This window comes from Muntiacus reevesi, chromosome 3 (genome assembly GCF_963930625.1).
Source record: "Muntiacus reevesi chromosome 3, mMunRee1.1, whole genome shotgun sequence".
Taxonomy (NCBI): domain Eukaryota; kingdom Metazoa; phylum Chordata; class Mammalia; order Artiodactyla; family Cervidae; genus Muntiacus; species Muntiacus reevesi.
This window is the reverse complement of record NC_089251.1, coordinates 17,655,216-17,668,279: the sequence shown is the minus strand read 5'-3', so window position 1 is coordinate 17,668,279 and position 13,064 is coordinate 17,655,216. Positions and strand designations below refer to the sequence as shown.

General features: G+C 36.2%; 1 protein-coding gene across 10 annotated transcripts in view; it reads left to right on the top strand.

Moving 5' to 3' along the window:
• Positions 1-13,064, top strand: part of KIDINS220 (kinase D interacting substrate 220) — an 89,716-nt gene that overhangs the window by 52,947 nt on the left and 23,705 nt on the right. For all 10 annotated transcript variants that reach the window (XM_065928557.1, XM_065928555.1, XM_065928553.1 and 7 more), the window contains 2 exons: positions 9,712-9,890; positions 11,284-11,510. In XM_065928557.1, coding sequence (XP_065784629.1) covers positions 9,712-9,890; positions 11,284-11,510 — 406 coding nt within the window. The remainder of the gene's footprint in view (positions 1-9,711; positions 9,891-11,283; positions 11,511-13,064) is intronic.

Sequence of the window (13,064 nt, the reverse complement as noted above, 5' to 3'; positions counted from 1 at the left end):
AGTAAAATCAAAGCAGTGTTTTCATAGGCATTTCCCTGTAGGTAAGTTCAGCTGCATTTATAAGGTTTCTTACACTCATGATCGTTTTATGAATGCCACAGTTTGGAATTGCTTCATATCAGCACGCTTTTAGACAAGTTCCTCTCACTTCTGTTTCTGTTTACTGGCTGTTTTCAGTATTGTTCAGAAAGGCCCTTTGACTTAGCTGGACTCTGTTTTTGTTATACTGAACATTTTGATTGTGTTCATTCATTAAATATTTATAGAGTTTATTACATACTGGGCACATGCTAATAAAAGCACTAGCTAGTGCTATTACTTGAGCCCTTAATATATGGATTTACCTAGATTATTTCATTTAATATCCCTAACTCTGGGAGGCAGGGAGTGGGAGTTACCTAAGACTACACAGCTGTAGCTGCTGGAGTTTCCCCAGGCCTATTTCTAGAAGCCAGCAGGCTGTCTGCGACTACAGAGCTAGACAACCGGTCTGAGATATTAGAAAGAAGTGAACTAATTTTATTTTCAGATATAATTTATACATTTTCAAATGAATATTTAGAATCATTTATTGTGTATCAATGGGAATGTTATAGCAGACATTTTTTAAGAGGATGGAATTTGTCTTAATTCCATTTAAAAAAGGCAGACTTCTTACCAACTTATGTAAAACCCCAAATCAATGCTTTATTCAGTTCTGATTGTGTCTGCTAACTGCAGTAGGTTTTGTATGGAAAGCTTAAGAAAAATCAGTTGTGGTATTTGTCACTTAAACAGCTGGTACATCTGTGTGTTTAAGCCTTCAGACCATTTTTATGTACACTAAGTGGCTGTAATTTTTTCCTTGGTAGCTTTTTAAATAATTTTTCTTTTGCTCTCAATAGGATAAAATTGATTTTAAAAATATTTTCTCATTTAAACTCATAATGCTGTTTTCGGTATTTTATACAAATGTAGAACAGAGAATTTTAAATGTTTCAAAGTTGTGTGTTTCTAACTTTAACATGAAAAACCAAAATATGTTAACTAAGGCTTTGATATTTGAAAATATTTAAATATTTGAAAACTATTTAAAAATCAGTTTTTCTAAAATGTTTTAATATGTAAAATAAAAATTTTATTACTTCTGCAGGCTTATAATTTATTTTATAGTACAGCAAGAATATTATGCATATTTATATTAAAAAACATACTGTTGAAGGATTCAGATTTGTCAAAAAGATTAAATATACCATTAGAGATCAGGTAGAGATCAATTTTTTCCTGAAATTATTTCTTCACTAGAGGTTTGTAATTTTGGAATTTCAAAGTGAAATTCTTTTAAGACACTTCAAAATGTAAGAATAAACAAAAGTAATGTATAATAAAATTGCTGTGCTATGCTAAGCCTCTTCAGTCATGTCTGACTCTTTGTGACCCTATGGACTGCAGCCTGCCAGGCTCCTCTCTCCATGGGGTTCTCCAGGCAAGAGTACTGGAGTGCGTTGCCATGCCCTCCTCCAGGGGGCCTTCTAATGTTAGAAGATGCTCACTAATGGAAATACTAAGGTATGCTGATGTAAGACCTTGAAGCATGTGGCCTCTGTTTGCAATGTCTGGAAAGTCCACGAGGGGGCAGTATTTCATCAGAAACATGGTCAACGTGGTTGACCGAGAAATAGGAGCTAATGCATTTTGCTTTCCCTTTTTCATAGCAGGAAAACAAGAAAGACCCTGAGTTTAATGAGTATTTTAGTCTCTGAAGTTCAGCTTTCATTCCTATTATTTAAATAATGGCTTTACAGGACACTTGTAAGCACTGAGAATTATGATCATAAACAAATGAATGACTATCTGATTGAATGGTGGTAGTTTTCATTAAGTTGATTGAGAAAAGGGTAGATATGAAGAATATTATAAATTAATCTTGTTACAAATTTGTGTTTATATATTAAAATACTAATATAGATCTTGGGTTCCATGCTAAATAAACATTAAACTTTTAAGATAACTTATATAATAGAAGTTTTGGTTTAACCTTAGACATATTTATAGGCAGACTTTTTGAGTGCAGAGCCTCCATTCTCTGCTTGTTATTGAAAGTTTTATTGCAGATTTTTGCAGTAAATCACTTTGTGATTAGTGTTACACTTTTTAAGATTTCTTAAAGGCAACAATAGCATGAACATTTTCTCATTGCTTTCTAGTACCTCACAGTGTTACTAGTGTTCCTTAAAAGGTTATGAAAGTTGGATCTTATTTACTTTTGTTGGAATATTTTAAAATATCATATAAAATTTTGATAATAGAACAATGAACTTTGCTTTTTTATGAGTGATAACTATTTTCATTGAGCCTGTTGTGAAATATGTTGCCTCTCTCTTAACCTCTCAACTGAAGTTTTCTCTTTACTCTAGCTTGAAATCACCATTTTCTTGTCATCTGATCACTTACATGATTCAGGCTATCCCCCTGCTAGTGGAAACCTTTCTGCAGATTCTGTCTCACACTGCATCCCAATAAATAAAGCAGAATGAATAGAAATTAATTGAAATTATAACATTTCCTGATAAATTCAGTTGGGAAAATGAGCTGTTTGGAAGATTATTAAAATCGAAGTGTATGGACAATGGTTGCAGTTCTGCATTGGTTTATGCATCTATTTGTTTCTGTACTCAGTTTTGGCAATGTAATATCAAGAAAATTCTCAATCATGAGTTGATGCAGATGGTAACCAGTTTTTAAACTTGCTTTGCAATGGTAGGATATTTTCAATTAATGTAATTCAGAAATGTGAAAGTTTAATTGGGAATTTTACTTCTTAAGTGACTCAGTAATATAATCTAACAGTTGCTCACATTTTTTTTTTTAATAATAGATGAAGTGTTGGGTGCTGCTTCTCTGACGAGGTCCTGTCACTTGAGGCACATCATTATTATTGCGATTTTTTAACTGGCTTTTGCATTCCATGCTCAGGCATGTCGAGTGGAGTAGTAGTAGTGTCTTGTTCGCATAATTTTGTTAGCAGAAAAGTGCTAGCCTGTATTTTAAAACAGTGAAGGAATTTAAATACATCCATGAAGATGGAGGAGAAACTTTATTTCAAAAGCCTGCAAAAAACTGAAACAAAAAGCCAGTATAACCTGCCAACGTAGGCTTATGTGTTGGTCTTCTTCAGTGTGTTATAATTTAATATGTAACAGCATTCTATTTTATATTTTTAAGGAGTTAAAAACATGTAAATAATTAAAGAATCATGAGCCAGTGCAAGGAGCAGGGTACAGGGTTGTGAATCTGCAAACACACCCACCAGCTCTTGTGCTTATAGCCAGGCCATGTCAGGCCAGTTGCTTCACCTCTCTGAGCCTCAAGTTCCTCATTTTAAAAACTGAAATAATACGTCACAGGATGTTGGGAGATAGAAATTAGATTGAAATACTAGTTTTTTAAAACTCCCTTTCATTATAGCATTTAAATATCTTTTCTGTTAGATTTTATATAAGAAAGGGATACCTTACTCAGTACACTTTACATAGTGCCCATGCATGAAGTCAGTGCCTTATCAGGATTTTTGGTGCCTTGGAGCGACTTGTGGGATCTTAGCTCCCCTGACCAAGGATTGAAGCTGTGCCCTCAGCAGTAAAAGTGCAGCATCTTAAGCACTGGACCACCAGAGAAGTCCCTCAAGATACTTTTATGTGAAGTAGTTGAGTGCCTCTTACTAAGAATGTCTGTGGAGTATTCAGAGAATTTTAGGGGTGATTAAATTTATGGGATACAGCAAAGGCAGCACTCAGGAAAATTTATAGCTATAAATGCTTATATTTAAAAAGGAGAAAAATCTTATATGAATAGTCCAACTTTACACATTGAGAAACTAGAAAAAAAGGAGCAAATTTTAAAAATTTCAAAGTTAGCCAAAGAAAGGAAATAATAATGGTTAGAGTGGAAATAAATAAAATAGAGAATAAAATAGCAGTAGTAATAATTGGTGAAAACGAAAGTTCTTTGCAAAGATCAACAAAATTTACAAGTCTTTCACTAGATTGACAGGAAAAAATAAGAGAAGACAGAATTAACTAAAATCAGAAATTGTGGATGTTACCACTCATTCTACAGAAATAAAAAAGATTGCAGAATACTCAAGGGAGGCACAAAAGGCATCCGATGAAATACAACACCCTTTTTGGATAAAAGCAGAAAACTAGGAGTAGAAGGGAGTTTACTCAGCATGGTAAAGGGCATGTAGGGAAAAACCCACTGCTAACGGTCTCAGTGATGACAAATTGCAAGCTTCCCCCTAAAGACAGGAATAAGACAAGGGCGCCTCCTGCTATGGGCAGAATGTGTCCCCCACAAAATTCATGTGTTGAAACCTTACCCCTCAGTGTGATGGTACTTGGAGGTGAAACCTTTGGGAGGTTTAGTGAGGTCATGAGGGGCAAGTCCTTATGATGGAATTGGTGTCATTATCAAAAGAATCAGAGAGCTAGCTGCAAATCAGAGAGAGGGTTCTCATCAGAACCTGATCCTGCTCTCAGACCACATCAGGAATAAATGTTGTTTAAGCCCACAGTCTGTGAGATCCTGTTAGAGAAATCTCAGTAGACTTAAGTTACCTGCTCTCACCACTGCTGATCGACATTATCCTGGAAGTTCTGGCAAGCACAGTTAGACAAGAAACAGAGATAAGTGGATCCATTTGGAAATGAGGAAGTGAAAATACCTCTGGTCACAAATGATGTGATGCTATGTAGAAAATCCCAAAGAATTTCACAAGAAAGCTAATAAAGCCGATAAATTTGGCAGTGTTTCAGGATACAGATCAGCACAAAAATTAGCTGAGAGTTTTTTTACACCTGAAATGAACAATCTGAAAGGAAATTAAGAAAACAATTGTATTTACTATAGTGCCTGAAAGAATGAAATATCCAGGAAAAAGTTTGCCCATTGAGGTAAAGACTTGTACACTGAAAACTACAAAACATTGGTTAATTAAAGTACTTAAGAAATGAAAAGATGTCCCACGTTCATGGATAGAAAGACTAAACATTGTCAGTATTACCCAAAGTGATCTACAGATTCAATGAATCCCTTTCAAAATTCCAGTAACCCCCCCCCCTTTTTTTTTTTAGCTGAAACCTCATCCTTAGATTCATAATACTGGAGTGGGTAACCGTTCTCTTCTCCAGGGGATCTTCCCAACCCAGGGATCGAACCCAGGTCTCCCACATTGCAGGTGGATTCTTTAGCAGTTGAGCTATCAGGGATGACCTATATGAAATTGGAAGGAATCCCAAATAGCTAAAACAATCTTGAAAAGGAATAAAGTTGGAGAACTCTTTATTGATTTTAAAATTTACTACAGGGACTTCCTTAGTGGCCCAGTGTTTAAGATTCTGCCTTCCAATGCATGGGAAGTGGGTTTGAACCCTGGTTGGGGGGCTAAGGTCCCAAATTCTGAAGGGTACAGCCAAGAAATAAAAAAAAAAAAAAAAACCAACTTACTACAAAGCTGTAGTCATCAGAATACTGTGGCACTGACATAAGGATAGACATAATGGAATAGAATTGAGAGTCCAGACGTAAAATAAATTGACACATCTACAGACAGTTAAGCTGTAAAAAGGTTGCCAAGTCCATTCATTGGGAGGAAGAATAGTCTACAAGAAGCAGTGCTGGAACAACTAGATTTCCACATGTGAAAGAATGGAGTTGGACCCTTATTTCACATCATGTACAAAAGTTAACAGGAATGGGTCAATGTACTCTTTCCCAAGCACAACGTTTTTTCCAATCAGAAAGGATAATTAAAGTGAAAATTATTTTAAAAGAATAGAGTTCTTCGGGAGCAGTACTTCTTTTTGTGTAGTTTATTCACTCTACAAGTTATTTATTAAGCAAAAGTGATATGATGGCTCTCTGTGCTAACCATTCGAAATACACAACCAAACTCGTCTTTAGCTTTAATGGAGTTTATCTTCTAGCAGGGTAGATAGGCATTAATAAAATGATTTTACTCGTGAATAACAACATTCTGATTGTGACATGTATATGCAAGGAAGCATATGTGGTTTGAGGTTTGTAAAGAGGAATGCAATGTAGTTTCCCGGAGGACTCCCTGAAGAGGGGGAGCTGAGCGGAGAGACAGAGGATGAGTAGAAATTAACCTGGTTAAGACCAGGAAGGAGAGAGCGTGGCTAGCTCCTGACATGTTCTGGTGGTTTTGATTGTCTGCAGATAGTAATGGGCTTCATTTTATCATTTTATCTTTTGTTTCTGACCCTTTGGCTACAGTGTTGAGTGGCGGTTTTCTGTCTCTGTGTTTCATCTGTCTTCCAGGATCCCCAGAGTGCTCTGTGCACAGAGAGTATTTAGCAAATGTGCACTCACTCATAGAAAGTATTTGAGAATCTACTGGAAGTTAAGTTGTGTCAAAGTAATAAAATTCTGAGGCAATGAAGAGTTTTCCCTTTTTAAATTTTTAAAGAAAATGTATCTTAATTTTTAACCTCTTATGATTAAATAATGACATTATCAGGCAGCTACTTTTAGACAAGATATGGTAAATAACACCTTCTTCATAATGATGATCTTAGAACCTATTTATATTTTGATTTAAAATAGAATTTTTCTGCCAAGGAATTAATATGGATTTCCTAGAAACCACTGTCATTTATAATCAAAATGCTTTTAACTTACATTGACGTTGGCATTAACAAGTTCTGCTAGATTGGTAGCATAGAAAGAAAATGCATTTAAACTTACTGGGAGATCGTTGATGCCTGAGGCTTTATAATGCTTTCTGTGGGCCATTTAACTGCTGGCAACTTTAATTCACATGATTCATAATACTGGAAATTTAAATTCACTGTTAATTGAAAAGTGAAGTTACTTAAATTCTTTAAATACTAACCTTTGGGGAAAATATCTGAAAAATAAAAGCACATATGATTTTGGTGGCCTACTGCCAAAAGATTATCATTTACATAAATATCTCTTTCAGTAGAAGAGTTTAATGTATTGAGCTCAAAAGGTTAGAATAGAGACTTCAATCTGGAAACCAGCAGTAGACTGTTGGCTTGTGAACAGCAGTATTGTTCATCGTATTGAGAACACTGTTCACATTCAAGCTTAAGCAGAGCTGGCATTAAAATTCAGTTAATTTGTTTCATGTGACTTGTCAGCTGTGTGTTTTTATCTAAATCTTTCTAGCTTCTCTTCTTAACATTTTATGTTGAACTCCTGAAATAGACAAACTACCTTTTTTAACTGTTTAAGCTCTGATACTTTGGCCACTTCTGCAAAGTGATTTGCAGAAATCTGGGGATTCCATGAAACCATTCTCTAAGTTTTCCATTTCATTTTAAATATACTTAATAATTGGTTTGAAAGTCAGCTTAATTTATTGGCCTCCCAGGTGGTGCTACTGGTAAAGAACCCGCTTGCCAATGCAGGAGGCGTAAGAGACACAGGTTCAATCTCTGGGTCAGGAAGATCCCCTGGAGAAGAAAATGACAACCCACTCCAGTGTTCTTGCCTGGGTAATCCCATGAACAGCAGAGCCTGCTGGGTTATAGTCCTGGGGTTGCAAAGAGTTGGACACGACTGAAGCAACTTAGCACACACACAGTCCTATTTCAGAGGGCTTTTCTTTTTGTGCCCATGTGCATGGCCCCATAAAAGGGACTTCCTGAAATTCATTAAGATGCAATTGCCATCCCTGTTTCCTCACCAGCACCCTGTTGTGTTCTTGTTTGCTGATTGTGGTCTCTGAATTTCCCCTTAGATGGCTTTTAATAAATGACTGCTAGTCAGGTGGTGAGCCTGAGGAGTAAAATGCTGGTCCCAGAGAAATCATGTTGCTGTAACCAGTATTAGAGTCAGATCCCATTTTACTTTTTTTGAAGGGCAGGAAAATCTTACTGTTTCTTTGAAATTAGACTTATTATAACCTCACAGTTAATATTATTAGCTAGTTGGGAATTGAGTGTTTTGATGATATCTTCAAATTTACAGTGATTTTAAAAGAGCTTTTGAGGTGTAATCAACATATAAGAAATGGCCATATTTAGATTGTCCAATTCCTGAAGTTTCAATATATATATCTATAGCTACCAAATCTTCACCACCACCAGGAGAGAAGACACGTGACTTCCAAAAGTCTCCTCCCATTCTTATGAAATCTCTCCTGTTGCCTCTCTCCCCCCATTCCTGACTTCACAGTAAACCCTTATCCTCTTTCTGTCACTACAGATTAGTTTTTATTTTCTAGTCTTGTATAAATGAAAAAACTACAGCTGTTCGTTATTTGCTATATTCTTTCACTCAACATAATTTACTATGAGGTTTATCGATGTTGTATATATATAAATAAGTCCATTCCTTTTTATTGCTAAGTAGTATTCCATTATATGGATGTACCACAAATTATTTATCTCTTCATTGTTAACAGACATTGGGTTATATCCAGGTTTTCCATCCACCTCCTCGTCTTTTAAGCTCCTTCACATTTTCCATTCTTTTCTCTCTCTATGCTGTATTTTTACTTACTGCCTCAAATTAGCCCATGATCTTGCATGTAGTGGGTTGAAACCTATGGAATTGTCAGTAGTTTACCATTTCGACCTACAAAATTGACAGTTTCATATAGTTCATCATAGAAGCATTTGTAATTTTTAAAGCAGTTTTTAGTGAGTGTCACCTTTTTTTATGTTTAAGACCTCTGCCTGATACAGTTATTTACTTATAAATTTAGCTATGTAAAAAGTTATGCATAATGAAAAATAGTACTATATTAGTAGTTATTGTGTCTGGTTGGTAAAATTATGTGGTTTTTTTAACCCCCTCTGTTCTTTTGTACTTCTTTGTCTTATATATATGCTTATATAGTAAACACAGATTACTTTCTATTTTCTAATAGAAAATAAAATCTTTTTTAAAAATGGAAGAATCTATGCATTTTTCTAGTTTGCATAATTTGTTTAGAGATTATTTTTTATTTTTGTTTTCTTTGCAAGAATCATGGCATTTTAGGGACTTCTCTGGTGGTCCAATAGTTAAGATCTCATGTTTCTGCTGCAGGAGACATGAAAAGACCCCTGGTCAGGGAACTGAAATCTCACATGCCATGTGGTGCAGCCAAACAGTAAAATTTAGAAAAAAGAAAGAGCCATGGCATTTTGTAATAAACATGACATTTAGAGTCAGTCAGGTTCTTTTTCATGTCATGTGACTTAGGCAGACTGTCGAGTTTGTCTGAGGCCACTGTTCATGTGTGTAAAATGGTAACTCAGTCTTCACTGTGAGGTAATCATTAACATGCGACATACCTAGACTGTATGTTACTGTCCTTTTTCTGTTTTCCCTGCCCAAATTCTGCCTTTGGTTGTGAAAGTCACTCAGTTGTGTCCGACTCTTTGTGACCCCATGGACTGTAGTCCACCAGGCTCCTCTGTCCTTGGAATTCTCCAGGCAAGAATATTAAGAGTACACGTGTTGCCATTCCCTTCTCATTTGGTTAAGGCAGTATAATTCTAATGTCACACTTGTCACCTTAGTAATTTTGAAACTGTACCATTTATTTTGTTCCTTTTTCTTTAAAAAAATTAATGAGAGCAAACTGAGTAATGTGTTACTTACTTTTATAAGTAACACATTTTAAGTTTCATGCAGAATGTGCCTGTCTAATAATGACTTTAATGACAATTTTCATTTGTTTCTTATTTGAAGAATATCAAAGAATATTCCGACAACTAAAGATGTTGAGCCACTGCTTGAAATAGATGGAGATATAAGAAATTTTGAAGTGTTTTTGTCTTCAAGGACCCCAGTTCTTGTGGCTCGAGATGTGAAAACCTTTTTGCCATGCACTGTAAATCTAGACCCCAAACTGCGGGAGATTATTGCAGGTGGGTATCAGCAGTAAATTTAATTTGCCCTCTCTGAAGTGCTAAAAAATTTGCCCATTTCTAACTTTGCTTTATAAGTTTCTCCTGCTCCATGAAAAAAAAAAAAGGGAAATATTGAACCAAGCATCACCCAGGAGAGTTAACGAAACTGAAGGTGGAGGGTCTCAGCATCCTCTGGGAACGCTGGGAAAATGCTGTTAAATTGACCTTAATATGTTTCCCAGCCTACACACCTGAAGTGTCACTGGAATCAAATTCCTTTTACCACACAGTCACCACTTTAAGCTGTCAACGCACTGTGATTTTTCTGTCACCAGTCTTCTGTCTTTAATAGGGATCTGTATCCAGAGCTGTAGGAAAGTTTATATTCCTTTCAAAGGTTAAATCTGTGGACTAGAACTTGACGATAATGATGTGAAGGTTTTAGATAAGTTAAAGTTGCTCTTGCTGCTGCTGCTGCTAAGTCGCTTCAGTCGTGTCTGACTCTGTGTGACCCCACAGACAGCAGCCTGCCAGGCTCTCCCCTCCCTGGGATTCTCCAGGCAAGAACACTGGAGTGGGTTGCCATTTCCTTCTTCAGTGCGTGAAAGTGAAAAGTGAAAGTCAAGTCGCTCAGTCGTGTCAGACTCTTTGTGACCCCATGGACTGCAGTCCACCAGGCTCCTCTGTCCATGAGATTTTCCTGGCAAGAGTACTGGAGTGGGGTGCCATTGCCTTCTCCGAAGTTGCTCTTGAGGCCCTGCTGTATGCTCACGAAAACATGCACTCAGCTTTTGTTGAAACACACACTCTTTTGTGTGATACAGTACTGCTGACCCACCTTTGCGTTTTCCATGAATTGAGAGGGAGAGAGACTGTACTTTCATATGTTGTTTTTTAAAATACCTGTTATAAGGCTATTGTCTGAGGTGTATTTTCTGTCTGTGGAAGTATTGGTGGTTGTTCAGAGGTGGATGTGTTATATGGTTTGCAAACCCACAGCCTTAGCTAACATTGTACTTACTACACAAGGATGAATTGCTAATATTTAGCAAAACTGTATCAGAAGAATTGTTATAATAGCACAAATACCTTGAAAAGTCAAAAAAAAGTTCAGAATTCTGGTAACTGAAGAGAAGAATACAGACATTGGTGACTCTTCACATGGTGAAAAAAACTTTTATGTGAAGTAGTTGAGTGCCTCTTACTAAGAATGTCTGTGGAGTATTCAGAGTTCCCTGTCTGCTTCTCTAAAGCCAGTTGGAATCTTTGGCAAGAGCGATATAATCAATCACGTTTCTGTCCAGTAACTAAAGGAGGAAGTGGTAATTGGACTAGTTACTAATGTTCTATTTTCTTTGGTTACTAGCGTTCTATTTTCTTTTGTCTTCTGGGGTATCATTTAATCTCTTAGACGTTCGTGCTGCAAGAGACCAGATTAATATTGGAGGACTTGCGTATCCTCCGCTACCTCTGCATGAGCCTCCCCCTCGACCGCCGTCCGGCTACAGTCAGCCGGCGTCCGTCTGCTCTTCGTCCACCTCCTTCAATGGGCCGTTTGGGGGAGGGGTTGTGTCGCCACAGCCTCACAGCAGCTACTACAGCGGTATGACGGGGCCCCAGCACCCCTTCTACAACAGGGTAAGCAAGTGCCCGGCATCTTAAATTGAAGAATTTCTTCCAGGAAAAGGCTAGAAGTGTTTTGCTAATGGAGTCTGTTACCATTTGAAACTGTATTTTAGCTGTAAAGACAAAAAATGTTAAGGTTGAATGTAATACTTGTTAAAAATCCGAAGACTTTTTAATCTTAGTAGGTTCTACATCTCAGTTGAGCCTGAATAGTAGAGATGCTTTTTGCTTTGATTTGTTGTCCTGGTAAGAAAGTGAACTCTGCAGGGTCAGCAGTGACTGTCCTGAGCTTCAAGGTGATCTGTTTTTCTCTTGGTTTCTAAACAGATGTTCCATTTGTTGTATCTTGTATAGTAATTTATATTGGCATTTAAAACAATGATAATTTTTATCTTACTTCAGTAAACCTATATTCAGTGTGATACAGCTTTTAAATGTGAGATAATGGTGGGTCCTCATGCTTGAAGGACTCGAATGCTATTGGCCAGATAGCATGTAGTCTATTTCGAGAGCTTTATTTCACACTACCTTCAGTCATGTATAATTATTTTCATACCATAAATATGATAATCTTCTACTTCAAATGATGAGAGCACAATTCATTATCAGCAATATTCAGACCCTGTGGAGTTTAGTAGGTCCAAGCTACCCTCATTTTAATTTAAAATTAAATTAATTTTAGTGTTTAAAAATAGTGTTTAATTTAAAACACTAATATTTTCTGTAGGAAAACAAAACAACAGCCCTAGTATGATATTGGATTGGTCAAAAAGTTCGTTCAAGCTTTGCCATGAGATGGTATGGAAAGGCCTGAATGAGCTTTTTGACCAACCCGATATTTTCTGGAATTGAACTCTAAAGTCCATTGTTTCTTTATTTTTCTTTATTTTATATGTCTCCCTCTTTAGTCTGAAGTGAGAAAACATAGGGGCTAGCATTCACAGAAGCCAATGCATGCCTAAATAAACTTCCAGTAAGCTAGGAAGACAGAGAAATTTGAATAAACGTGACAAAGAAGAAATTCTAGAGTTTAAATTTTTCAGTTTTTGAGAAATGGTAGCCATATAAGTAATTAGGTATACCATCTATAGAGGTCTTACGAATGTTATTTCATCCTTTTACTCAAATAAGGTGAAAAGGTGGAACGATAGCATTTGATAACGTACTTCATCTCTGTAAACTAACTGAGTGCTAGGCAATGTGAGATTCAGGTTTTTATTTAGCAGTCTTGAAATCTGCTGTAATTTTACATAAATGTCTCAACTGATAATTAGATGACAATTGATGTTTTGAGACCAAGAAGTTTTTTTTGTAATTACCATACCGTCTAGGTGGAGACTTTGTGTTCGCTGATTTCATGTGAATAACACTGATATATAATGCTTTAGTAGCGTTTTATTATTTTTAAAACATTAAAAAAAATTTTATGCTTTTAGATTTAGTTATTTTTTGTCTGAAAGTTAAAAGCAGAACAATTTTCTTAAAATGGCAGGAGTGAAAAAGGTAAGGGAAGATGTTACATCAGTATAATGAAGTTTAATATGTTTTAATCTTTATATTTAGCCC